General features: G+C 34.3%; 1 protein-coding gene across 1 annotated transcript in view; it reads left to right on the plus strand.

Annotated features, from left to right (window-relative positions):
• Window positions 1-2,174: 2,174 nt before the first annotated feature.
• The window catches only part of LOC117918045 (membrane protein of ER body-like protein), a 48,511-nt gene continuing 28,775 nt past the window's right edge, over window positions 2,175-21,910 (plus strand). The window contains exons 1-5 of the mRNA XM_034834575.1: window positions 2,175-2,197; window positions 2,258-2,400; window positions 4,868-5,347; window positions 13,279-13,326; window positions 14,347-14,646. Of these exons, the coding sequence (XP_034690466.1) occupies window positions 2,175-2,197; window positions 2,258-2,400; window positions 4,868-5,347; window positions 13,279-13,326; window positions 14,347-14,646 (994 nt within the window). The remainder of the gene's footprint in view (window positions 2,198-2,257; window positions 2,401-4,867; window positions 5,348-13,278; window positions 13,327-14,346; window positions 14,647-21,910) is intronic.

Genomic DNA, 21,910 nt, shown 5'->3' on the forward strand with positions numbered 1-21,910 from the left:
ATAAAAAACTGTAATTTATTTTTTCAAAAATTTCTTTATTTATTATTTGATGTTAAAATAAATTAAATTTACTTTTCCTTAATTTCTAAATTATATCACCAAATTCTTTATAATTTTTTTATTTATTTTAAATTTAATTTTTATGTGGGTTTAATCACTTTATAGTACAAAAATAAAAAAATTGTAATTTATTTTTTCAAAAATTTCTTTATTTAATAAATTAAATTTACTTTCCTTAATTTCTAAATTATATCACCAAATTCTTTATAATTTTATTTATTTATTTTAAATTTAAATTTATGTGGGGTTTAATCACTTTATAGTACAAAATTAAATAAACTGTAATTTATTTTTTCAAATTTCTCTTTATTTTTCTGTTTCATAAAAAAAATTCACCAAACAAAATAATTACATTAAACAGAAATTTTTAATTGGTTATTGTAATGAATGTAAAAATGTGTGTTGCATGGGATTAATTCCCATAACCGGTTGGGTGACCTGAAGAATTGGTTGTGTATAATTTTTTATTATTTTTTGAATGCCACGTGTCTTGATCTTATTAGCCCAAAAAAGTGGGTATGGTACCGAAAAGCACTTTTCGGTACCGTAGCAAGACCCGCATGCATATGGTCCATAGTTTTAAAACCAAGAAAAATTAAAAAAAAAAAAAATGGTAGGTACATATTAGTTTCACAAATATTTTCAAGATGTTTAGATCGATTTTTTTTTTTTTAAATGTTACTTTTACCGCAAACTCTAAAAACCATTCTAAATTCCAAAGAGCACAATTTTATTACCAGCTCTCTCCCTAACAATATTTTGGAAAACGAGAAGGTATGGGCGTGACAATGGGAAGGTCCCACGGTTTTATGAAAAACAGAACATGGGAAAGTGTGTATTAAAATATATGAGAAGGAAAGGTAATGGTATATATTTGGGCCATTAAAACGTAGGTTGACGCCGATAACACTGATGACAGAAAAACTACATTATCTACCATTTAATACTGTGAGATCAGGTCTGGACAAAGCCCGTTAAGACGGGTGGGAAGTGAATGCCCATTATTCATTGCTCTCCCAAGTCAAAATCAACCTCTACCCTCCACTTATTATTATTATTATTTTATATTATATTTTTCATACTTGTTGCTTCCGTCTCCACCTATCACCCACACCTACCACAGGTAAGATGACCTTAATCATCCACTGATCCGTACATTTTGGACTCGTTAATATTTTTAAAAGATTGCATATCAAGGCATAATCTCATCCAATGGGTATTTTTCTCTCTGATTAATTCTAAAAAAGCAAGTCAACTTCACTAACTGATCTTTCCCACTCGCTCTTTCACACCACCTTCTAACTACACAAATTTTTGTAGGACCAACTCAAAATTGTTCCTTTTTTGTGTTCACATCAACTCCTCTCGCTAAGGAAGTGTTTGTTTTCTTTCTTGCATATAAATAATTAAAATATTTAATTTTTTTAATTTAATTAAAATATCTTATTAATATCATTCAATATAATTAAAATAAATTTATTATAAAAAACAAACAACACTTAAATACTAACATCAAATTTGTTATTGAGGAGCCCACCCTTAATATAAAGGAATCCCTCAACTAATTCATACCTTTTAATAAATTAATTCTTTAATTCTTAGCTCAAATTAAAAAAAATAAATAAATTGAAAGAAGTTTTTTTATTGATCTTTGTTTCAATCTCACAACTGAAATTAATAAAATCATTAAAAAAAAAAAGGAAAAGAAATTTGAAATGTATGTTTCTCTTAAAAAGATGTGAATGGTGAATTGTCCCGCGTCCCTTTGAACTTTTATGTGGAGTATGAGGATTATGCAGGCTCTGTCACCAGTCACCGGTTGCGACTTTATATATGGATAAAGACAAGAACAAAAACAAATCAATAGGAGGAAGAGAGGGAGGGGCACGTGAAATGAGTGAATGTGAAGGCAGCAGCAATTAAAATTAATCATGCTGCTTTGGTCTATGTTTATGAGGTAGGCATACGGGTCGGAACTTTATCATCGTATCTGTAGGTCAAACAGTGATATACCCTTAATTACAGTCATGCATTTTCTTTTACCTTATATCCTCACCCTCAATTTCTTTCTCTGGTTTATACATATATATAGAGAGAGAGGAAGATGAATGATGATGGAGAATGCAACAGCAGCTGAGTGAGGAAGAAATGGAACAAGCGAGGCAGTGGGAGGAAGTGGAGGAGGAGATTGAGGAAGTGGGTTTGAGAAAAACAAGGTCTCAGAACCACGCCGCCGTCCCCCCGCCCCCGCCGTCACCACCGCCACTGCCACCGCCACCGTCACAAGAATCGAAGATGAAGTAGTATTTGAAGAAAGGGTTGATGTGGAGGCTGGTAGAGGTAAGAGCTCCTCTCTGTATCTGTAAAGTCTTCAACTTTTGGGTGTTTTTGAGGAATGGGGCGGATAGAGAGAGCAAATGAATGATACGGGTTTAAAGTGCACCTTTGAAGGAAACAACTTTACCAATCCTTCAATCCAAGGGGACCCAAATGGGATGGGATCTCTCTTTCAGTTCAAGCCAAAGGACCTTCACCTCGCTGACCCACATCATACTTTTTCTTAATTAAGGTTCCCAATTATTATTATTATTATTTTTAATTTAAAAGACCCAAAATTTTGATATTAATTGTTTTTTCCTTGTATGCATACATAACATTTTGTTTTCAACTTGAAAATATATGCCAGCAACTCTTCCCTCTTTTCCAATATTTTAATTATTTTATTACAACTTACTAAAGGAAAAAAAGGATCACGTTTAACTGCCTTTTATTTTATTTTATTTTTATAATTGACTAAGATTTAGGCAATTTGAGTTTAATTTAACTCAAAATTATTATTTTTATAATATTTATAATTTATATAATCCAAAATGATAATATTCATTTTACATGTTTTATTTTATTTTTTTAATTGTTAAAGAAAACATATGAAATTGTAATTATATATATGCTTTTTGATTTTGTTATGGAGATAGATTAATTAATTTATTTTTTATTATTTTATTATATTTGCATGAGATGTTATTTACCATTTATATTTTGACATGCATCTATAGAAAAAAGCTTGAAAAATAACATTATGGGTGGGTTCTACCTAATCTAAATTTGATTTACAAATTAGATAAATAGGCAAAGGTTGATAGATGGATAAATAAATAGAGCGGCAAAGGTTGAAGAATTTATCTTTGGGATGGCTAAAAAATGTTCTTGATTTAACTTAGTAGTAAGTGTTGATTTATTCATTTTTAGTGGTTAAGCACTAAGCACTGAAGTCTTTGATGCCTGTGCCATCTTTTAGCTTTCCCAAAAAAAAGTAGAAACAACACGTTAAACAACTAAAAACTATTTTCTGTTTGTAAGAGAACATCTTTTAATTATTTTCTATCATGTTTCACTTGTTTTCTTAAGACTGTTTTAAAAAATAATTATATAAATATGTGGAATGATTAAAAATAAAACACTAGATATAAATTTTTTTTTTAAAACATATTTAAAAATATTAAAAAGATTTTAGGTTTTTAAATAGACTTTTATTTTACAAAAATTAGAGAACAAATTTAAAAAACTGTTCGTAAAAACTATTTTTTAGAATTGTTTTAAAAAATAGTTACCAAATAAGTCACTCTGCCTGTTTAGTAACTATTTTCGAAAATAGTTTTGAAGAAAACGTTTTTGAGAATAGCTTTTGAAAATTGTTCTCTAATATTTTGTAGAATAAAAGTCTATTTAGAAATCTAAAATCTTTTTAATATTTTTAAATATGTTATAAAAATAATTTTTATGTCTAGTATTTTATTTTTAATCATTTTACACATTTGTATAATTATTTTTTAAAATGACCTTATAAAACAAGTAAAAATAGTAAAAAACAACTAAAAAATATTTTCTGAAAACACTTTATTTTCTACTCTTAAAATAGTTTTTTGTTGCTGAATGTGTTTTCCTAATTTTTTGGTCTAGAGATTAGAAAATCGAAAAAAGTTGCTAAATAGACCCTCAAGCTTGATGATATTTTTTCTATAAAATTAATGAAATTCATCATAACAAAAAACAATGAGATTTTGGCATTATTTGAATTGATTGAAAAGCCAAAAGTCTTTTAAATGCCTATTTAATTAAGAGTGCGTTTGATAGTGATTCCAGGAAGTGTTTTTAATCTTTCTAATACTTGAAAAATAAAAATTTCCAAACATGGTAGAAACGCTTCCTAGAATCACTTTGGCTTTTGTAGGAGATATTAAATAAAATTATTTTTGAGTTATTTAAAAAAATGAAGAATCTCCTGTTTTCCTACCCTCATAACCAAGGGGAGGAACCGTGTTCAGGAGAAGAGGCTGTCATGCATCAATGCGTAAGACTTGTATCCGAAATCTTTCCCTTGTTGCCTTACGTAACTTTCTGCTGCTCCTTATTGGGAAAATGGTTAGTTTTTCTGTAATGGTTTTCAGTTTAATTTACCAACATGTTATGCATCTCCTTGTTGTTAGGAATGGGAATGGGGGTGAATCAAAATACCATGTGGAAGACAAGATTGGGTTTTAGTTTGTATTAGAATGAATTTGTACTCTTATTCCAATTTCTAAATTGAATGGATTTCCCATTCCCATTTCCTATTCAGACACTTCAAGCATGCCTTGAGTGGTGAATAGACAGGGGTGATGACTTGTTTATTCCTAGCTTGCAAATTTGTCATCTTCCTTTAGTTTTCCTGTGATTTATTGCTTCATAAGTACCTATTTATGGTCATGAATTTGCATTGAAGAACAAAATTTCTGAATGCAATGTTTATTTTGTTGCTTGATGGCAGGTGTGATCAAATTTGGTGACACTGAATCTTTTGTTCTTGAGAAAAATTCTAGTGATGAAGGATTGGATGTCACAGCAAAGATCACTGACATTCGGAAGAGTCTAAGCACTGTTATCAACCATCAAAATGGAGAAAACATTAGGGATGAAAGTTTGCCTCGCAATCTTTCAACTTTTGATGAGTCATATAAAGAACGAATCACACGCTTCAAACCTTCTGACAGTGAGATAATAGAACGTGCAAGTATTGATTTAATAAAACAAACTGATGAAGAAACAGAATTTGAACTTGAGAGGTTATTAGAGAAGCCAAATTCACACAAGTTCTACTGCCCTAATTGTAATGCATGCATTGAAAAGATTATTCTTCTTAGGAGAGAACAGGAGAGGCTTCTTGCAGCTGTAAACAACCTTGAACGTAGTGAGCCCATTGAGACGACATTCACATGCACATCATGCTACACCTTTCTTGTTTTCATAGGTATCATTTCATCTCATCCTTGTCTAAAAGTTACTTTTGCTTCTGGTTGTCTTGTTTACATGAGGAATCTGTTCATATTTATTGATAGTATTATTTTTGAAAGTACTGGTTGAATTTCAAATACAATATTAACATATTGAATAAATGTTTCCAGTATTTCTGAGTGACAAATCACTATAAATATAGGACTCATTATGTTGGGTAATGCTTGTCATCTCTGTCATTTCATCACTATAAGAGATTGAAACTTCATGCATATTCATTTGTTTCACAGATATTGTAACTAATAGAGCTGTAGGTAAGTTTTGGATACTACCAATGACACATTCCTAGAATGTGTGAACTCACCTTTCTTTATTGTGATCATGGAGACAACCCCCTTGGAGTTGGATCTATGTTTGAACACTCTGAGAATCCCAGTGGAAATAGATGATAGCAATGGTGCAAAGTTGCATGATATACAAGTATGATTCCAAGAGTTAAATGAGTCCTAAGTCTTGCTATCTAAGTAGTAAGACCATTGCTACATGATGAACATCAATACACCAGAAACTCTTAGGAAATAATTGAGTTGAATCATAATTCCAAAACCTATAAGATTTTATTGGGGAAGATCTCAATTTTATTAGGTTTTCCAAAAAGAAGTTTGGGTTTGAGGATTACTAGAAGGATGAGAGCCTTTCATGAATGGCTTAGAGATTGTGGGTTGGTAGGCCCTCTTAGAAGTGAGTCTTTTACCTCATCAAATATGCAGGAGACACCGGTTTGTAAAAGGTTGGATAAGTTCTGGATCTCAATGGAGTGGGTCCCAATATTATCTAGGAAGTATTATGGACGTTTATTTATGACTATTGTGCATCATGTTGGAGATAAGATTCAGGCCTAAGGCTGGAAAGGCACAAATTTATGCAAAAACTGAAGTCGATTAGAAGTTTTATTGCACGTATAAACTTATTCTGTTCTTGGAGAAAGGAAAGCTGCAATAATCAAGGATATTGGAAACATTGATACCACTGAGGAGATGCATCAGTTGATGGAAGAACTCAGATATCTTAGGGTAGAAAGAAAAGTTTAGCTGGGAGATTTTGTGAGGAGGGAAGAGATGGGAAATGTCTAGGTTGAAATGGTCAAGAGGGGGACTACAATTCTAAGGTACTTCTCACTGGGTGGCTAATAGGAGGAACAAAAGTTGATTGCAATTTGTTCCCATGATGGATCAAGGAGAAATCCAGATTGTCAAGACTTAATCTCTAGGGAAAATGACTAGTTTTCCTGCTGCCCATTATAATAGGCTAAAGAGTAAGACACCTTGAGGATTGAAGGTTTAGAGTGTGCCCTTATCTGAGACTAGTGGCAAATGGATGGAAATAAGTTTTCAAGAAGAGTAGATTATGAAGACGATTTTCATAAGGATATAGGTAAAGCTCCTAGACTGATGCTTTTTACAATACCATTTTATCAGGATTGTTTGTCAATCATGAGAGAAGATCTATTAAGAGATTTTGAGGAAGTTCACAATAATATGACAAAAAATCAAAGCACTAACTCAGCCTTCATCATGTTTGTCCTGAAAAAAAAGAAAGAAAGTATTATTGAGGTTAAAGAATTTAGCCCCATCAATCTTGTGTATAACTTTTAGAAGACTCTCATCAGGGTGCTGTCTATGTGTCTGTGCTTTGTATTCCATGAGACTGTCTCCTTTTCCCATTGAGCCTTTGTTCAGGGTATAGAGGCTCTTGATGCTGTGTTAATAACTGAAATCGTAGATGAGAAGCAGACTAAAGGAAGAAGATGTGGCTTTCAAAGTGAATTTTGAAAAGGCTTGTGATTATGTGGATGGGATTTCTTAGATCACACAGTTTGCAAATGAGTCTCAATCCTAGGTGGAGGAAATGAGTACAGTGTGTTCTTTTATCTATTAGCTTTGCAGTGCTAGCAAATGGGAATGTCAAAGACTTGTTTAGGTCCTTGGGAGGTCTTCATCAAGGTGCTCTTTCACCCTTCTTATTCATGCTTATGGTAGATTCGCTTATCAAATTGATATCTAGATTTGAGGATATGGTCAAACGGTTGACTTTTAAGTTGGTAGCGGTGGGTTGAGAATGTCTTACCTCCAGTTTGTATGTGACACAATTTTTTTCCTCAACAAAGGAAGAGTACACAAACTTTGGCTGATCCTTTAACATTTTAGGTAGTGTCTAGGCTTTAAGATTAGCATTAATAAAAGCTTCTAGCTAGTATTAGTGTTGATTCTTACCACACAAAGAATTTGGAGCTTTTATGGAATTGAGATAGAGTGATTGGCCCCTTACATTGGTCTACCCCTTGGAAGGAACCTAAAGGACGATCATTTTTTAGGATCTAGTGGTTAAGAAAGTTTATACATGGTTGTATGGTTGGTGGAAGCCATTTGCCATTATGAGGCAGGATCACCTTAATCCATACCTAAATAGCACATTCAGAGACAACACAAATTTAAAAATTTCAGAGATTTTTTCTGGTTGGGGATCTAGGGACAGTTGGAAAGATTACTTTGTTAGGAAGGACCATATTGGCTAGAGCTTTGATTGGTAAATGGTTGTGTTGATTCCTAGAGAGTGTTTCTTTATGGCACCAGGTGCTTTTAAGAGTATTTAAGGTTTGTATGTCAAGGGTTTGGATACCAACATTGTGGGTTAGGAGCTCTCATCATGCCATTAGAAGCTAATAACCAAAATTTACCCTGCTTCTATTCATTGTATTGGTCTCATGTGCCTGAGTGGTTATTCTATTCTGTTTTGGGAGGACCTGTGGTAGGGATATCAACCCTTTTGTCTTCTTCTCCCTTGCCTTTACTTCTCTTTGTGTTCAAAGGGTCTCTCTGTTGTTAAATTCTAGTCCTTTCTACATGATTCTCTCATTTTTCAACTTCTGAGAAATCTGTTAAATGGGATACTTGACCTATCAGTTCTTCTGTTATCTTTATGGAGTATCTTCCTCACTTCAAGCCCAGCTTGATGAAAGGTTTTGAGGCTTGTGCCAAATGGTTCTTCCTCTAATTTTTTTTCCAAGCCCTTTTGAAGTTTTTCTGAAGTTGATGCTTCTTGTGCCATTTGAATTCTAAACAAACCTCTTCCCCACTGAAAGCAGAATGCCTTCACTTTGGTTGGTGGTTAAAGGCAAAATACAGATAATATACTTAAGTTATGGGGACCATATATGGCTGTTAGCCCATATCATTGTGTTGTCTACCTTTTTTTTTTTGATAGGAAACGATAAAGGAATATTGATAAAAAGGAAGTACAAGAGAAGGATGAGGAATCCTCCCACCAAAGAAAAACAAAACTACAAGGAATCAAATATAAGAAAATACGAAGTAAAAACAAGCAAACTCTCTAGTTACACCAACCCATTGGGATTACACACCGCTAACCAATCAAATTGTAACACGTTAAGGGAAATCCCCTTAAAAACCTTAGAACAAAAAGCCCAAAGAGAAGAAAGGAAACAAATAGAATTCCAAAGGTTCTCTGAATTCCTTACTTTATTCTAAAAAATCCTTGCATTTCTTTCCTGCCACACCACCCAAATTAAAGCAATGCACGCGGCTTGCCATAAAACAATCCCTCCCTTAGAAGATCCAAAACCATTAAAATTAGTAGATAACATGTCAAAGATGCTTCTTAGGGGGACCCAATCCGTCTTTGCTAATTGAAATAATCTGTGTCACAACCCCATTGTCAAAGAGCAATGGAGAAAAAGATGATCTACCGTTTCTCCATGCTTCATGCACAACTTACAAATGTTGGGACTAAGTGCTTTGTAGGGTTTTTTCAACTGTAGCAAGTCATTAGTATTAACCTTTTTGTGAGCCACTAACCAGACAAAGGACTTGACTTTGAAGAGGACTTGAGAATTCCAGACGAACTTAGTAGGGAAAACTGGAAGCAAACCAGAAAACTGGGATAAGGCAAGAAAGAAAGATTTGACTGTAAAAAGTCCTGAAGGAGATAAAGATCAGGATCTCATATTTGGAACCGAAGGTGATAAATGTAGATGATCAAGAGACTGCATGAGGCTTTCTAAATTTTCTATCTTAGAATTGGAAAGGTTTCAGCAAAAGTTAAAGTTCCAAGAAAATGGGCGAGTAGATCGGAGAATTGAAGAAATAGGAGTATTTTTATCCGTGACTACTCTAAGTACTCTTGGATATTGGACCCCCAAAGGTTGGTCCCCCCACCACAAGTCTTCCCAGAACCGAATTCTATCCCCATCTCCTACCACAAACCGAGTAAACTTGGAAAACTCTTGGGAGACTTGTGCAATAGCTTTCCAAGGACAACGATGTGACCATCTGACTATATTGTTGGCACCCCAACCATTGGAGTGTGATCCATAAATGCTTAAAATAACTTGATGCCATAAAGCTAAACCCTCCCTAGGATATCTCCACAACCATTTCTCTAAGAGAGCGAAATTCCTTATAGAAATCTTTCCAAATCCCAATCCCCATTTCGTCTTCGGATTACACATTACATCCCAGCTAACCAGATGATCTCTTTTGCCTTCCCCAACCCCCGACCATAAAAAATCTCTTTGCAATCTCTCAATTTTTGCTGCCACTGAGGCGGGAATCTTAAACAAGGAGAGAAAGTAACATGGCATATGGGTGAGACAAAATTGAATGAGAGTTATCCTGCCTCCAAAAGATAAATATGCCTTTTGCCACCCATCTAATCTTCTCGAGATTCTCTCAATCACAGGATCGCAAAAACCACAAGTCTTAGGATTCCCTCCCAGAGGAAGACCCAGGTAGAATATAGGCCACCCAAAAGCCTTGCAATCGAGCACCTCGGCCAACCTAGAAAGATGATTCTGTTCAAGATTAATGCCACAAATATTGCTTTTTTCAAGGTTAACTTTCAGCCCAAAAATATGCCCAAACACTCTTGAGGGTCAGCATATCCTCTTCTCGAGTGCTAGAAAAGAAGATGGTATCATCTGCAAATTGTAAATGGGATACCTTTGTTCTGTTCCTACCCACCCTGAAACCTTCCAAGACATTTCTTTCCTTTGCTCTCAATAACATCCTGCTTAATACATCTGCAACTAAAGTGAACAAAAAAGGGGATAAAGGGTTTCCTTGTCTTAAACCTCTAGATGCCTTAACCTGCCCTTTAGCGTTTCCATTCACTAGGACTGCAAAAGATACCGAGGACAAATAACCTCTCATCCATTTCCTCAATTAAGGACTAAACCCCTTCATCTCCAACACATGATCCAAAAAACCCCAACTCACATGGTCATAAGCCTTTTCAAAGTCAATTTTGAAGACAACTCCTTTCTCCCTTGATCATCTTTTCTCATCCACTATCTCATTGACTATGAGAACTGCATCCAAAATTTGTCTCCCTTGAACAAAAGCTCCTTGAGTAGAATGGATGGTTTCGTGAAGTACCCCTCTTAGACGCCCTGCTAACACTTTGGCTATTATCTTGTAAAGACTGGTGATCAAGCTAATAGGTCTATAGTCTGAGATTTTCTTTGCATGTTTTTTTTTTGGGAAACAGAACTATGAAGGAAGCGTTAGTGCTTTGATTGATAATCCCACTCCTGTGAAACTCTGCAAACACTCTCACTAGATCCTCCTTGATCACATCCCAACAATCTTGAAACACTGCAATGGTAAAGACATCAGGCCCCGGTGCCTTATCAATATCCAACTGAAAAACGGCCTTAGAAATCTCTTTTTCAGTAAAAGGGGATTCCAACCTAGACGCACTCTCACTAGATATAGGGGACCAATCTAAGCCTTCAACTCTCCAAGACTTTCCAGAAGGACTCACGTAGAGCTTTTCAAAATACCTTAAGATCTCCTCTTTGATGCTCTCTGAATTATTCAAGACTAGGTCTCTTTCATTCTCCAACACCTTGATAAATTTCCTATTTTGCCTGCCATTAGCCACTTTATGAAAAATTTTTGAGTTAAAATCCCCTTCCTTAACCCATTTCACCCTAGCTTTTTGTCTCCAATGTATTTCTTCCCTCAAAATCAACTCCTCTAACTCCCCTTTTCTTAAAGCTCTCTGGACTAAAAGTTCAGGGGAGAGACCCCCTTCTTGCTCCAAGGTATTAAAGTTAGCTAAATCGGACAGGATACTTTTTTTCCTTTCATTTAGCTCTCCAAAAGAAGCCTTATTTCACTCTTTCAATTTGGCCTTAGCGAATTGTAATTTCCTCATGAACTTGTGACCTTCCCACCCATTTCCTTGAAACTCTCTCCACCAACTTCCAAAGCTCTCCTTAAAACTAGGATGTTGCAACCCATATTCTCAAACCTGAACGGTGTTGGGCCCCACTTGAACGGATTGGTTTCCAAGACTATCGGCCAATGATCCGATGTCCAATTGTGTTGTCTACCTGTGGAGTGGGGAATGTGCAAACTGCTCTTTTCCTCCATTCTCCCCTTGCTTTGCAGTTAGGATAGAGACTTTTTTTGATACCAAGATTAAACTGCATGGCTCCCAGGATGTTTCTGATGTGATGCTCAATTTTTGTTTTTTTATTTTCCTTTTTCCAGGTTTTGATAGATCCCTCAAAAAAAGGGCGAGGAGGGCTATCCTAACAAAGTTATAGATTATAGAATTAGAAAGGAATGCCCACATTTTTAATGAAGGAGGAGATTAACATGTAAATTGTGGGAAAATATTTGTTCTCTCCCTTCTCTTTGGATGTTGATCACCAAGAAGTTCTTAGAAGTTCCTCTTAGCACCATGTCAAGGGATTGAAGTTAGGGAGTTGTGGAGATACTGATTGAATGAGCTTCTCCCGTCAATCCTTTTTGTGAAGCTTAATTTTGATGGAAGTTCAATGGGAAGCCCGGGTGAGATGGTTATTAGTGAGTGCTATTTTGTGATTATTGGGGTCAAGATTATTCAAGCTTTTTAGAGAGAGCTGGCGTAGGGTAGGGCTAGCTATTGAGGAGAAAAAACTTGCTTTGCTTGAGGGTCACAAAGTGGCAAGAGGGTTAGGTGTCAGTAAGCTACTAATAGAGAAGGACTTATGACAATTTTGTCTTAGGTAACTAGTGGCCATATAAAGTCTTTGGCAGAGTACTGGGTTTGTCTTTCTCATGGAAGCTTACATCAGCTAATAAGGGAGCCAATATGATGGCCAAGAAAGGAGGCTTTGCTCCTGTTGATTTTATTGGGGATTTCTTTCCCCTTTGAGGTTTTTAAACTCTGTGGGTGGAAAGCCAAAGTCTACATCAGGGACCTCTGATCTTTGTTTCCCTTTTATACTTTGTACATTTTCTTTTCTTCTTCTAAGGATTTCCATCCTTACTTTTTTGTTTTGGTATACTTGCTTTTATCTTATATAGTACAAGCATAATTTCTTTTTATAAAATAGTTGGTAAAAAGGAATCAATTTATTTCTTTTCCATGGATGGTTTGACAAAAAATTGAGGAAAGGAAGGAACACCTATCATTATTTAGTGTTTTTTTTTTTTTTTTCTTTATGGGAGTTTATCTAATTTGTTTCCCTTAACTTGCCATCCAATGGTGATGCTTCTAAGAATCTAAACCATTTGATAAAGTTTTCTATAATGATGAGAGAGTGAATCTCAGGTATAGAAAGTTTAAAGGATGACTTCAGATTTCCAAGGACCAGGAATTTTATTACATAAAAAACCATAAGTAAATGCACTTCTGTGTTAGACCATTCATATGAAGGGAGAGAACATTATATGGATGCCATCTACATGTCATTTCACCAATAACTTAGCCGCTTGGCTTTGCTATTATCAAGTTTTCTGTTATTGGAAATTGACCTTCTATATGGCTTGCATGTATGACTATTGGAACTTTCGAGTCCATTATTTCTTTGATTAATTTCAGTATCAGTACTCTTCTTATGGGCTGCAAGTTTAAGTCTTTTCTTCATTTTAACAGGGAATCAACTCATCTCTATTTTTACCCCTAGAAGGAAAGAGCCAAAAGGTAATATATTTTATCCAATTCTTAAATCTGTTAAAGTTTGTATCAATGTTCTTTTTAACAAGCAATTAAAAATATTGAGAAAATGTTTTTATGTTAAATGTTGACATTGAGGAGACTATATTGATTGGTTAAGATTGAAATAAAAGTGAGAAGTGATGCTTCATCATTTTGTTTAGGAAGTCTAATTTGTACCATTGCTTATATTTTTGTTTAATTCTTTTGCTGCTGCCATTAGCTTCTTTACTTTGCACTGGAAGAAAAAGACTACCTCTTGCTCTGAAATTAAATGCATTATAGTAACTGATTCTGTTATCTAGATGATCAGTTGCCTTAAGTGAATCCCCTTTTAGCCCCTGTTGCATTATTCAACAAATTGTCTCCTAGGCACCTACATGGCTGCAATAGCTGTCTATATTCCTCATTTAAATATTGTACCATAGAATCTCATCTATTAGAAATGAATCTTTTTCCTGGATTTGAAGGAAAAACAATAGATCCCCATTTTAGTCATTATGCCAATTGTGGATTCCATTTATACTTTATTACTTTGTTATCACCAGGATATGATCCTTTCAGTTCCAACAATGAAACATCATAGTATTAAGAGAAGCAAATTTATTCTACTCATTTTGCTTTAGTTGTTGTAGTGCCATATTTGCATTAAGTGAGGTTGGGCCCAGTGATCAAGTCTCACCTCCTCTCCTCTTCTCCAAAACTGGACATCCAAAATGATTGACTGTGAAATATCAGGAATGGCCTATTCTTTAATGTATTATTGAATATTATTTATCTATGAAATTTGTGGTCTATTCTTTAATATACTATAGAAGATCATTTACTCATGAAATTTGTCTTTGCATTTGTTACCAAGGGGATTCCTATACAAAAAAATGATATTAAACCTGCTCTTTCAGGTGTACAAGGCCTAAAAATGATAATAGGGTGCATTAGTTATATTTGGTATTCAGTTAGATGATATGGAGTAATAATCAAAATGTATTCCAATTCTTATGATTTTAGGCATACTTACTTCATGTGCCGATGTAGGAAGTGAGAGGTCCCGCACAGAAGGAAGTGATGTTGAAGCTTTGGTTCCATCACGAAGTTTGGACATATCATTGCCTGATCAAAGTTATCAGCCTCCATCTATTCAAAAAGCTTCATTGCCTGTCCTTCCATTGGACAATGGAGGACTTGCTAATAATTTGACCCCTACCCTCGAAGAAGTCAAAGAAGATATTGTGGAAGGATCCTCACTGCCTCGAGGTATGGCAATTGATGTCAGAGAGATATCAGAAAATGCAACAAGAAATAAGGCAGGTATGGAAAGATATCTAGCTCATGCATTGCATTGGGAATTTATCTCAATTTTTTTAGTATTTCCTTTATATAGATATTATTTTAAGGACAACTTCTTTTAGTGTTTTCTAGTTGGAAATAGGGGTACTGACTTGCTATTCCTTGTCCAACATGGGTTTGGGTTTAGAACTCTATTGCTATGTTTGGCTTAAAAAAGTACTAAGGAAAAAAAAATATTAAGGAAAATGATTTTTTCATGTTTGGTTTTATTATGGAAAATATAAAAGAATATAAAATATAATTAAAATTAGTTAGAAACATATGTAATTTCAAATTATTTAATCTTTATATAAGAGAGTTAAAATAAGTAAAAATGGGTTTGAACTAGCATATAAAAATAATTCATTAACTTTATATCTATTTTTTATTTTCCTTTACTCTTTCTTTCATTCTACTTTTCCTCTCTATTTTCTTTCCCTTATATTTTCCTTCAAAGTTTATGGGAACCGAACATAGCCTTTAAGAATGGCTGGTTCCATGTTTTTAGTTTTATTGTAATAAAGAAAGTTTATCTCCTCTAATGAAGCACCTTTTGAAAGAGCATATAGTGGTTCTTATGACACTGTTTATCAAGTTTATAGAAATTCTCTGCATGGTTCTTTTCAGATTTTGTTCTAGGCACTTTTTTTTTTGGTTTTGGGATAAAACATTACTCTGAGGTCTGGCTCAAGTCACAAGGAATTGGTTTGATATAGAAAATTCCAACTTCAAGTTCCTTTTGGGACCAAAACATAAAAATTGATTGTGACCTATCTATCTATATTAAAATGGAAATCCTAAAAGGATGCAAATCCTAGGACATACAAGGTCCTCCCCCTTTGAGGTTTCCATAGCCAATAGTATGATGTTAGTTTGATAATACATGCAGTTCATATCATCCCATTTTTTTTTTTTTTTTGAAAATGCAGTTTACCCTTGTTTCAAATTAACTCTTAATTAACTTATAAATTAATTCTAGCGAACCTAATTGAAATCAATCTAAACACTATTATTTACTAAAAAGCTAATTTCTAAATAAGCCAATTAGCCTTGAATTAAACTTAAAGCTAACCATAAATGAAAGTACCATCATTCTATTGTCATAATCATCATTGTCCCCATCTTTGCATCTTCATCATCCTCTTCGTCTCTAAAATCCTGATATCCAAATGCATTATTCAACCATTGTCACCAAATTCCTTATCTTCAAAACCATAATGTCAAAATTCCATCAAGCATCATCTTCATAATCTTCATCAATCTTACCTTTCCTTTTTGTTCCTTTTATTATTATTATTATTTTTGTTGCTGGGCTTTGACAAAATATCTGGTGACTATGGCACATATTTTCTCATTTTATTTGCTTATTTTTTATTTTGTTTTATTCTTCACAGAAATTCTCTAGTCTTTTAAACAAATTTTCTCCTTTTTTTAATTTTCCTTATTCTTTTTGTTATCTTCTTTGAAAAAAAAATCATTTTTGTTTTAGGTTCTCCCATGGTTCTCATCTCTAGTGGGAAGAATTTATGTCATTTGTCTATTTTTTTTTTTTTATATATATTTTCTGTTTTATTTTCAACTTGATGGATTCTATCTTTACGTTCCTCTTATTGTTCCTATTTTCTTCAATTTTTTTTTCCTGAATTTTCTTCTGTTGGTCTTGCCATGGCTATATGAACTCTTCTCCATGTCACCTCAACCTAAACTCCCTCATTTTATTTTTCTCTATCTAAGGTTCATCCACTTTCTATCCCCAAATTCTGCTTCCCCTTATCATCCTCCCTCCAAAACCTAATTTCATTTCTTGCTTTCTTCTTGGCTTCCATTGTCATTATCATCTAAGGCTTTAATTTCATCTCCAAATCCTTTTGGTGAGTGCTAATTCAAAGATATGCTTATTTTTCTCTACAACCAAACAAGAAAGTTTCTCATATTTGATTTTTGTTTGCTTGACTGTTTGTTTGTTTTTCTTGCTTTTTTGTATTTTGACATGCTTCTTGTTGTAATGATTTTATTTTATTTCTTGTTTAGGATTTGAACAACATTCAAGAAGGGTTTTTTATGTTCACTTTTTGGAGGATGTAACAAATGTTTTGTTCCTTTCTTCTTTCTAGTTTTTGTTTGTTTTTTCCTTATCATTCTGAAGGGAGCCTCTGCAACTGCTAGTGTGATTCTACCATTGATGCAATGGTACAATGCTTTTTTTGTTTTTTCCCTTAAATTCTTTGATTTTGCTCTTGTTAAACTACCAATTGACCTAAAAATTTAAGTTCTTAGATAATGCACTAAAAATGTATATCAAACTGATTTAGGATAAAGTCTTAAGAACTTGAAAAGTGATGAACATTGGATTGTGCTTCTCTTAACTGAGGAAGTAATGAAGATTAGATTATATATCAATGCTTTTGAAGTAACATTCGGACTAAGGAAGACTGAAGATTGAAAAGGGGGAAAAGCAGGAAAAACCATGTTCTTTTGCTATCATTTAAAAGAAGGGAAAATATGTCAATGCACATCTTGGCCATTACTGAACAAGATCTAACAGGAGAGGTCACTTTTATTTCAAAAATAGAGAGGTGATGTATGTATTTGTTAGAAACCTCAGTGGAGGTTCATGTAATTTTTTTTAAAAAAAGGCATACAAGCATGGTAACAAGATGGGGAATGATAATCAAAATGCTCTGGCACAAGAAACGCTATCAATGAAATCCAGGTTGTACCTGGTAGAGAGTGGTCCTTCCCTTGCTGGAGAGTGCCTTTTGGGAAAGAGTATGCTGTCTTTAAGGTTTCTTGAGTTAGGAGAAGTTCTCTATGTCATTCTTTTTCTGATATAACCAATATACCACCATATTAGTAATGTACATGAGCAACAGCCTTTGTTAATTCAATTGTGCTTTGCATGGTATATTTTTGTGTTTTCATATAGGAGACAATAAGATAATTAATGGGGAAAAACCACTCTCCTTGTTCACACTGGTACAAATGAGTTGGAATCAAGTTACACTTTGTGTCAAAATTTTATTCTCACGCCCTTCAGTAAAATTTTTATGGGCTATATCTCAGTAAACCTACCTCCGGAGAATATATCCTCATTTTTGTAATGATTGTAAGATCTCAAGTTGATTAGATATTGATGACCCCCATTCCATTAGCTAATAGCTTGTCAAATGAATATAAAGACCTATAATAGAGCAATATATGGATGGATAAATCTCAATTTTCCTTTCAATTTGATGTTTTACAAATATGACGAATGTGATTTAGGCATCTTAGCTGATGATAACTTTCTGAAATATATTATCCCCACCAAAAGTATTGAAGGGGGTAAAAATAAGAACAGTTACATGAGGTATAATTTGATCTTGACTTTATTTCTCTATACATACACATTAAACTACTAGTTAACCCAAAAGCTTAGGCTTGTGGGGAAAGGATCTATCATGTTTTTCAGGATAATTATGCTTCACATCCCACCTCATGGTCAACATCCTTTGCACATAGATTTAGTAAATAGAGGAATAAATAGATAGGCTAAAACGTAAGACCTCTAGGGACAAACTCTGATACCACGTTACTCTACAAATTACCCCAAAAGCTTAATCTTCTGGTGAATGGGCCAACAAGGCTTGTTAGGCTCACTAATAATAGCAGTATATAGTTGATGCCTTATATATTTACCTATTTCATTAGTCAGATTTTTGTTGAGTGACAGAAGTGCTCTTCCATTTTACTGCTGGGAAATTATGCAGAAAAATCATATACTGTAGATCTCAATGAAAGAAAGCAAACAAAACACTACAATTATGATTCCTGAGCAATCAAATTATATAATAACCTGAGACAAAGAGGTTTTAGAATCGCTCAGCATTATGGATGCTATAGTTGTGTTTTATTAGAATGTGAACTCCTTTCATAATTGAGGCTCTTTTCTGTGAGCTTTTGATCACTTTTTCATTTTTCAAGATTTTTTATGAATTGCATAGCCACCAGTGGCATGTATTGTGTGTGGGCGGTTCGTATAGCTTTATATTTCTTTTATGCTTGCTTAGTTGCTGGAAAATTTTTATTTGGGCAGTTTCTACTTTGAAATTATGCATTTAAGTGCTGGTTTTGATGCTTGTGTTGTTTGTATATTTTATTGATGTGCGGAAATCTTAGTGAACCCTGAAGAAATTTTCTTAGTGTTAGCAAAGTGTTGACATATATATGATTAAATAATAATTTTCATTCTGTTGTCAACAAAGTTTGGCATTTTCTAGGTGAAAGTGGGGTACCAACACCTTTCCACTACATACCTGTTGTAGGACAACCCTAGGATGGTTGCCTACACTCAAGGGTAGGTGGACTAGGGTTTTATTTTTTAGGATGTAAGGAGAGGAACAAAGAATAAATATTATGGTAGAGAAAATTATAAGATAAGAAATAGAGAGAAAGAAGAAACAATGAAGAAAAGATGGAAAACCTTAGAGTCTCACTAAGGCCTTCTAGGAGTCTCACCTAGAAGAAAATCAATGGAGTCTCACCATTGAGGGTTGTAACCTTGCAATGAAATAAAATATAATATTATTCATAACAATTCATCCATTTGATTTACATTGATTAGCCTATTTATAGGCTTCTCTAAGAAATCCTAAGTCTACTAAGACTCTAATAATCTATTATGATTCTAATTCTAATTATAACATCCAAAATCTATTAAGACTCTAATAACCTATCATGACTCAAATTGTAATTATACTATAATTCAACTAGCTAATCCTAATTAGACTCTAACAAATACCAATCCCAAATCAATTCTAATTAATATTAATCCTACTTAAAGTTTACTTAGGTCTTTCCTTTCTTTCTTGAATAAACTTTAAAAGGCTTTCCCCCATCAATTCTCCCTGGCTTGAAAGAACTCGGCTCCTACAAGTTAGATGCTTGATACATTCATAGAGATCGGGGTTAAGCTTTTGAAAATCCGTTGTCGTGATCCATGTATTTTCAGAGTGTGGTTTGCCTCGCCATATCACCAAAAATTTTTGGTATCCACCTTGTCGAGTAGACACAAGTTGATCATCAAGAACATACTCGATTTCAGGACATGGGCTAAGAGTAGGTGGTAATTGAAGATCCAACTCTTCACTTACATCGTTGTGATGGCCATGGTAGATATACAAATCTTTCACATTAAATATTGGACTAAAATGCAAGTTTGAAGGGAGCTCTAACAAATAAGCATTCTCACCCAACCGCTTTAGTACCCGAAATGGACCCGCTTTCTTAGCTTGAAACTTTTGATATGTGCTCGGATGAAATCTTTCTGGTCATAGACGAACCATCGCTAGATCACTTTCTTGAAACTGAATATATCTTCGATGTGCATCTGTTGCCTCTTTATAGTTCTCATTATTGATTTTGATTTTTTCTCGTACCTTTTCATGTATATCTCGTATATAACGTGCAAATGCATCACCATCTTGGCTGGTGCGAACAGAAGTAGGCAATGCTATAAGATCAATAGGTTGCTTAGGTTTCAACCCATATGCCACTTCAAAAGGTGAGTACCCAGTAGTACGATTAGTAGAGCTGTTGAAAGCAAATTCGGCTTGTGGTAAGACATTGTCCCAATTTCTCAATTGATCTCTCACAATGCATCTCAAAAGATTACCAAGACTACGATTGACAACTTCTGTTTGTCCATCAGTTTGAGGATGAAAAGAACTTGAAAATTTTAATTGAGTACCTAGCTTGGCTCACAAGGTTTTCCAAAAATAGCTCATAAACTTGACATCGCAATCAGAAACAATGGATTGTGGTAATCCATGCGATCGAACTACTTCTTTAAAGAACAAGGCAGCAACATAAGAAGCATTTGAAGCCTTGTTACATGGGATAAAATGTGCCATTTTGGAAAATCTGTCAACCACAACAAATATAGAATCAAAGCCCCGTTGTGTCCTTGGTAGTCCAAGTACAAAATCCATGCTCAAGTCTTCCCAAGGTTTGGATGGAATTGGTAATGGTGTATATAACCTTGTATTTTGCTTTGAACCTTTTCTTACTTGACATGCTCGACATTGTTTGATAACCTTCCAAACATCCTTCTTTAAACTAGGCCAAAAGAAGCGATTTTCCACCAAAGCAATGGTCTTATCTCGTCCAAAATGTCCACCCATTCTGCCTCCATGAAGTTCCCATATGACATGATAACGTAGGGAAGTCCTTCGTAAACATAAATGATTTTTATAAAACAAGTACCCTTCTAAAATCTGGAAATCAATACATGTTGCTTTTGAACCACTCAAAAGAGAGGAATAAACATCTCCAAAATCAGCATCATTGTCATAACAATGCTTTAATTCTTCAAATCCAATTGTAGTGGCTGACATGTTTACTAAGAGAAGGACCTTCCCACTAAGGGCATCGGCTACTTTATTTTCAATTCCTGCACAATGCTTTAAATTAAAGGTAAACAACTGAAGAAAACTACTCCATTTTGCATGTCGAGTGTTAAGCTTCTTTTGAGAATTAAGATATCGCAAGGCTTCATGATCCGAATACAAAACAAATTCCTTGTAACTGAGATAATGTTGCCAATGCCTAATTGCTTGCACCACCACATAGAATTCAAGATCATATGTGGAGTATTTTTTCTTTGCTTCATTGAGCTTCTCACTAAAGAAAGCCACAAGATGTCCCTCTTGGCTAAGAACTGCTCCAATTCCCACATGGGAAGCATCATAGGCCACCTCAAATACTTAAAGTCTGGTAGACGTAGGATAGCAGGGTTCACCATCTTGGATTTGATTTCTTCAAATGCCTTGTTGGCCACCTTGGTCCAAATAAATAAACTAGGTTTCATGCATTTAGTAATTGGGGCCATAATAGAGCTGCAATTTCGAATAAATCGTCGATAGAATGTAGCCATTCAATGGAAGCTTTGCACTTCATGGATATTTGTTGGTATTGGCCAATCAACAATAGCCTTAATCTTCTCCGGATCTGTTTCAACACTCTAAGAAGACATAACAAAGCCAAGAAATACAACACTAGGGCTCATGAAGGTACATTTTTTCAAATTAATGTAAAAATTTTCAGCCCTAAGAGTGCGCATTACTTGCTTCAAGTGTTCCTCATGATCTTCACAAGATCGACTATAGATAAGAATATCATCAAAATAGACAACAACAAACTGTCCAATAAAAGGTTTCAATACCTACATCATAACGCGCATGAAGGTACTTGGAGCATTGGTTAGTCC

Source organism: Vitis riparia, chromosome 7 (assembly GCF_004353265.1).
Source record: "Vitis riparia cultivar Riparia Gloire de Montpellier isolate 1030 chromosome 7, EGFV_Vit.rip_1.0, whole genome shotgun sequence".
Classification (NCBI taxonomy): domain Eukaryota; kingdom Viridiplantae; phylum Streptophyta; class Magnoliopsida; order Vitales; family Vitaceae; genus Vitis; species Vitis riparia.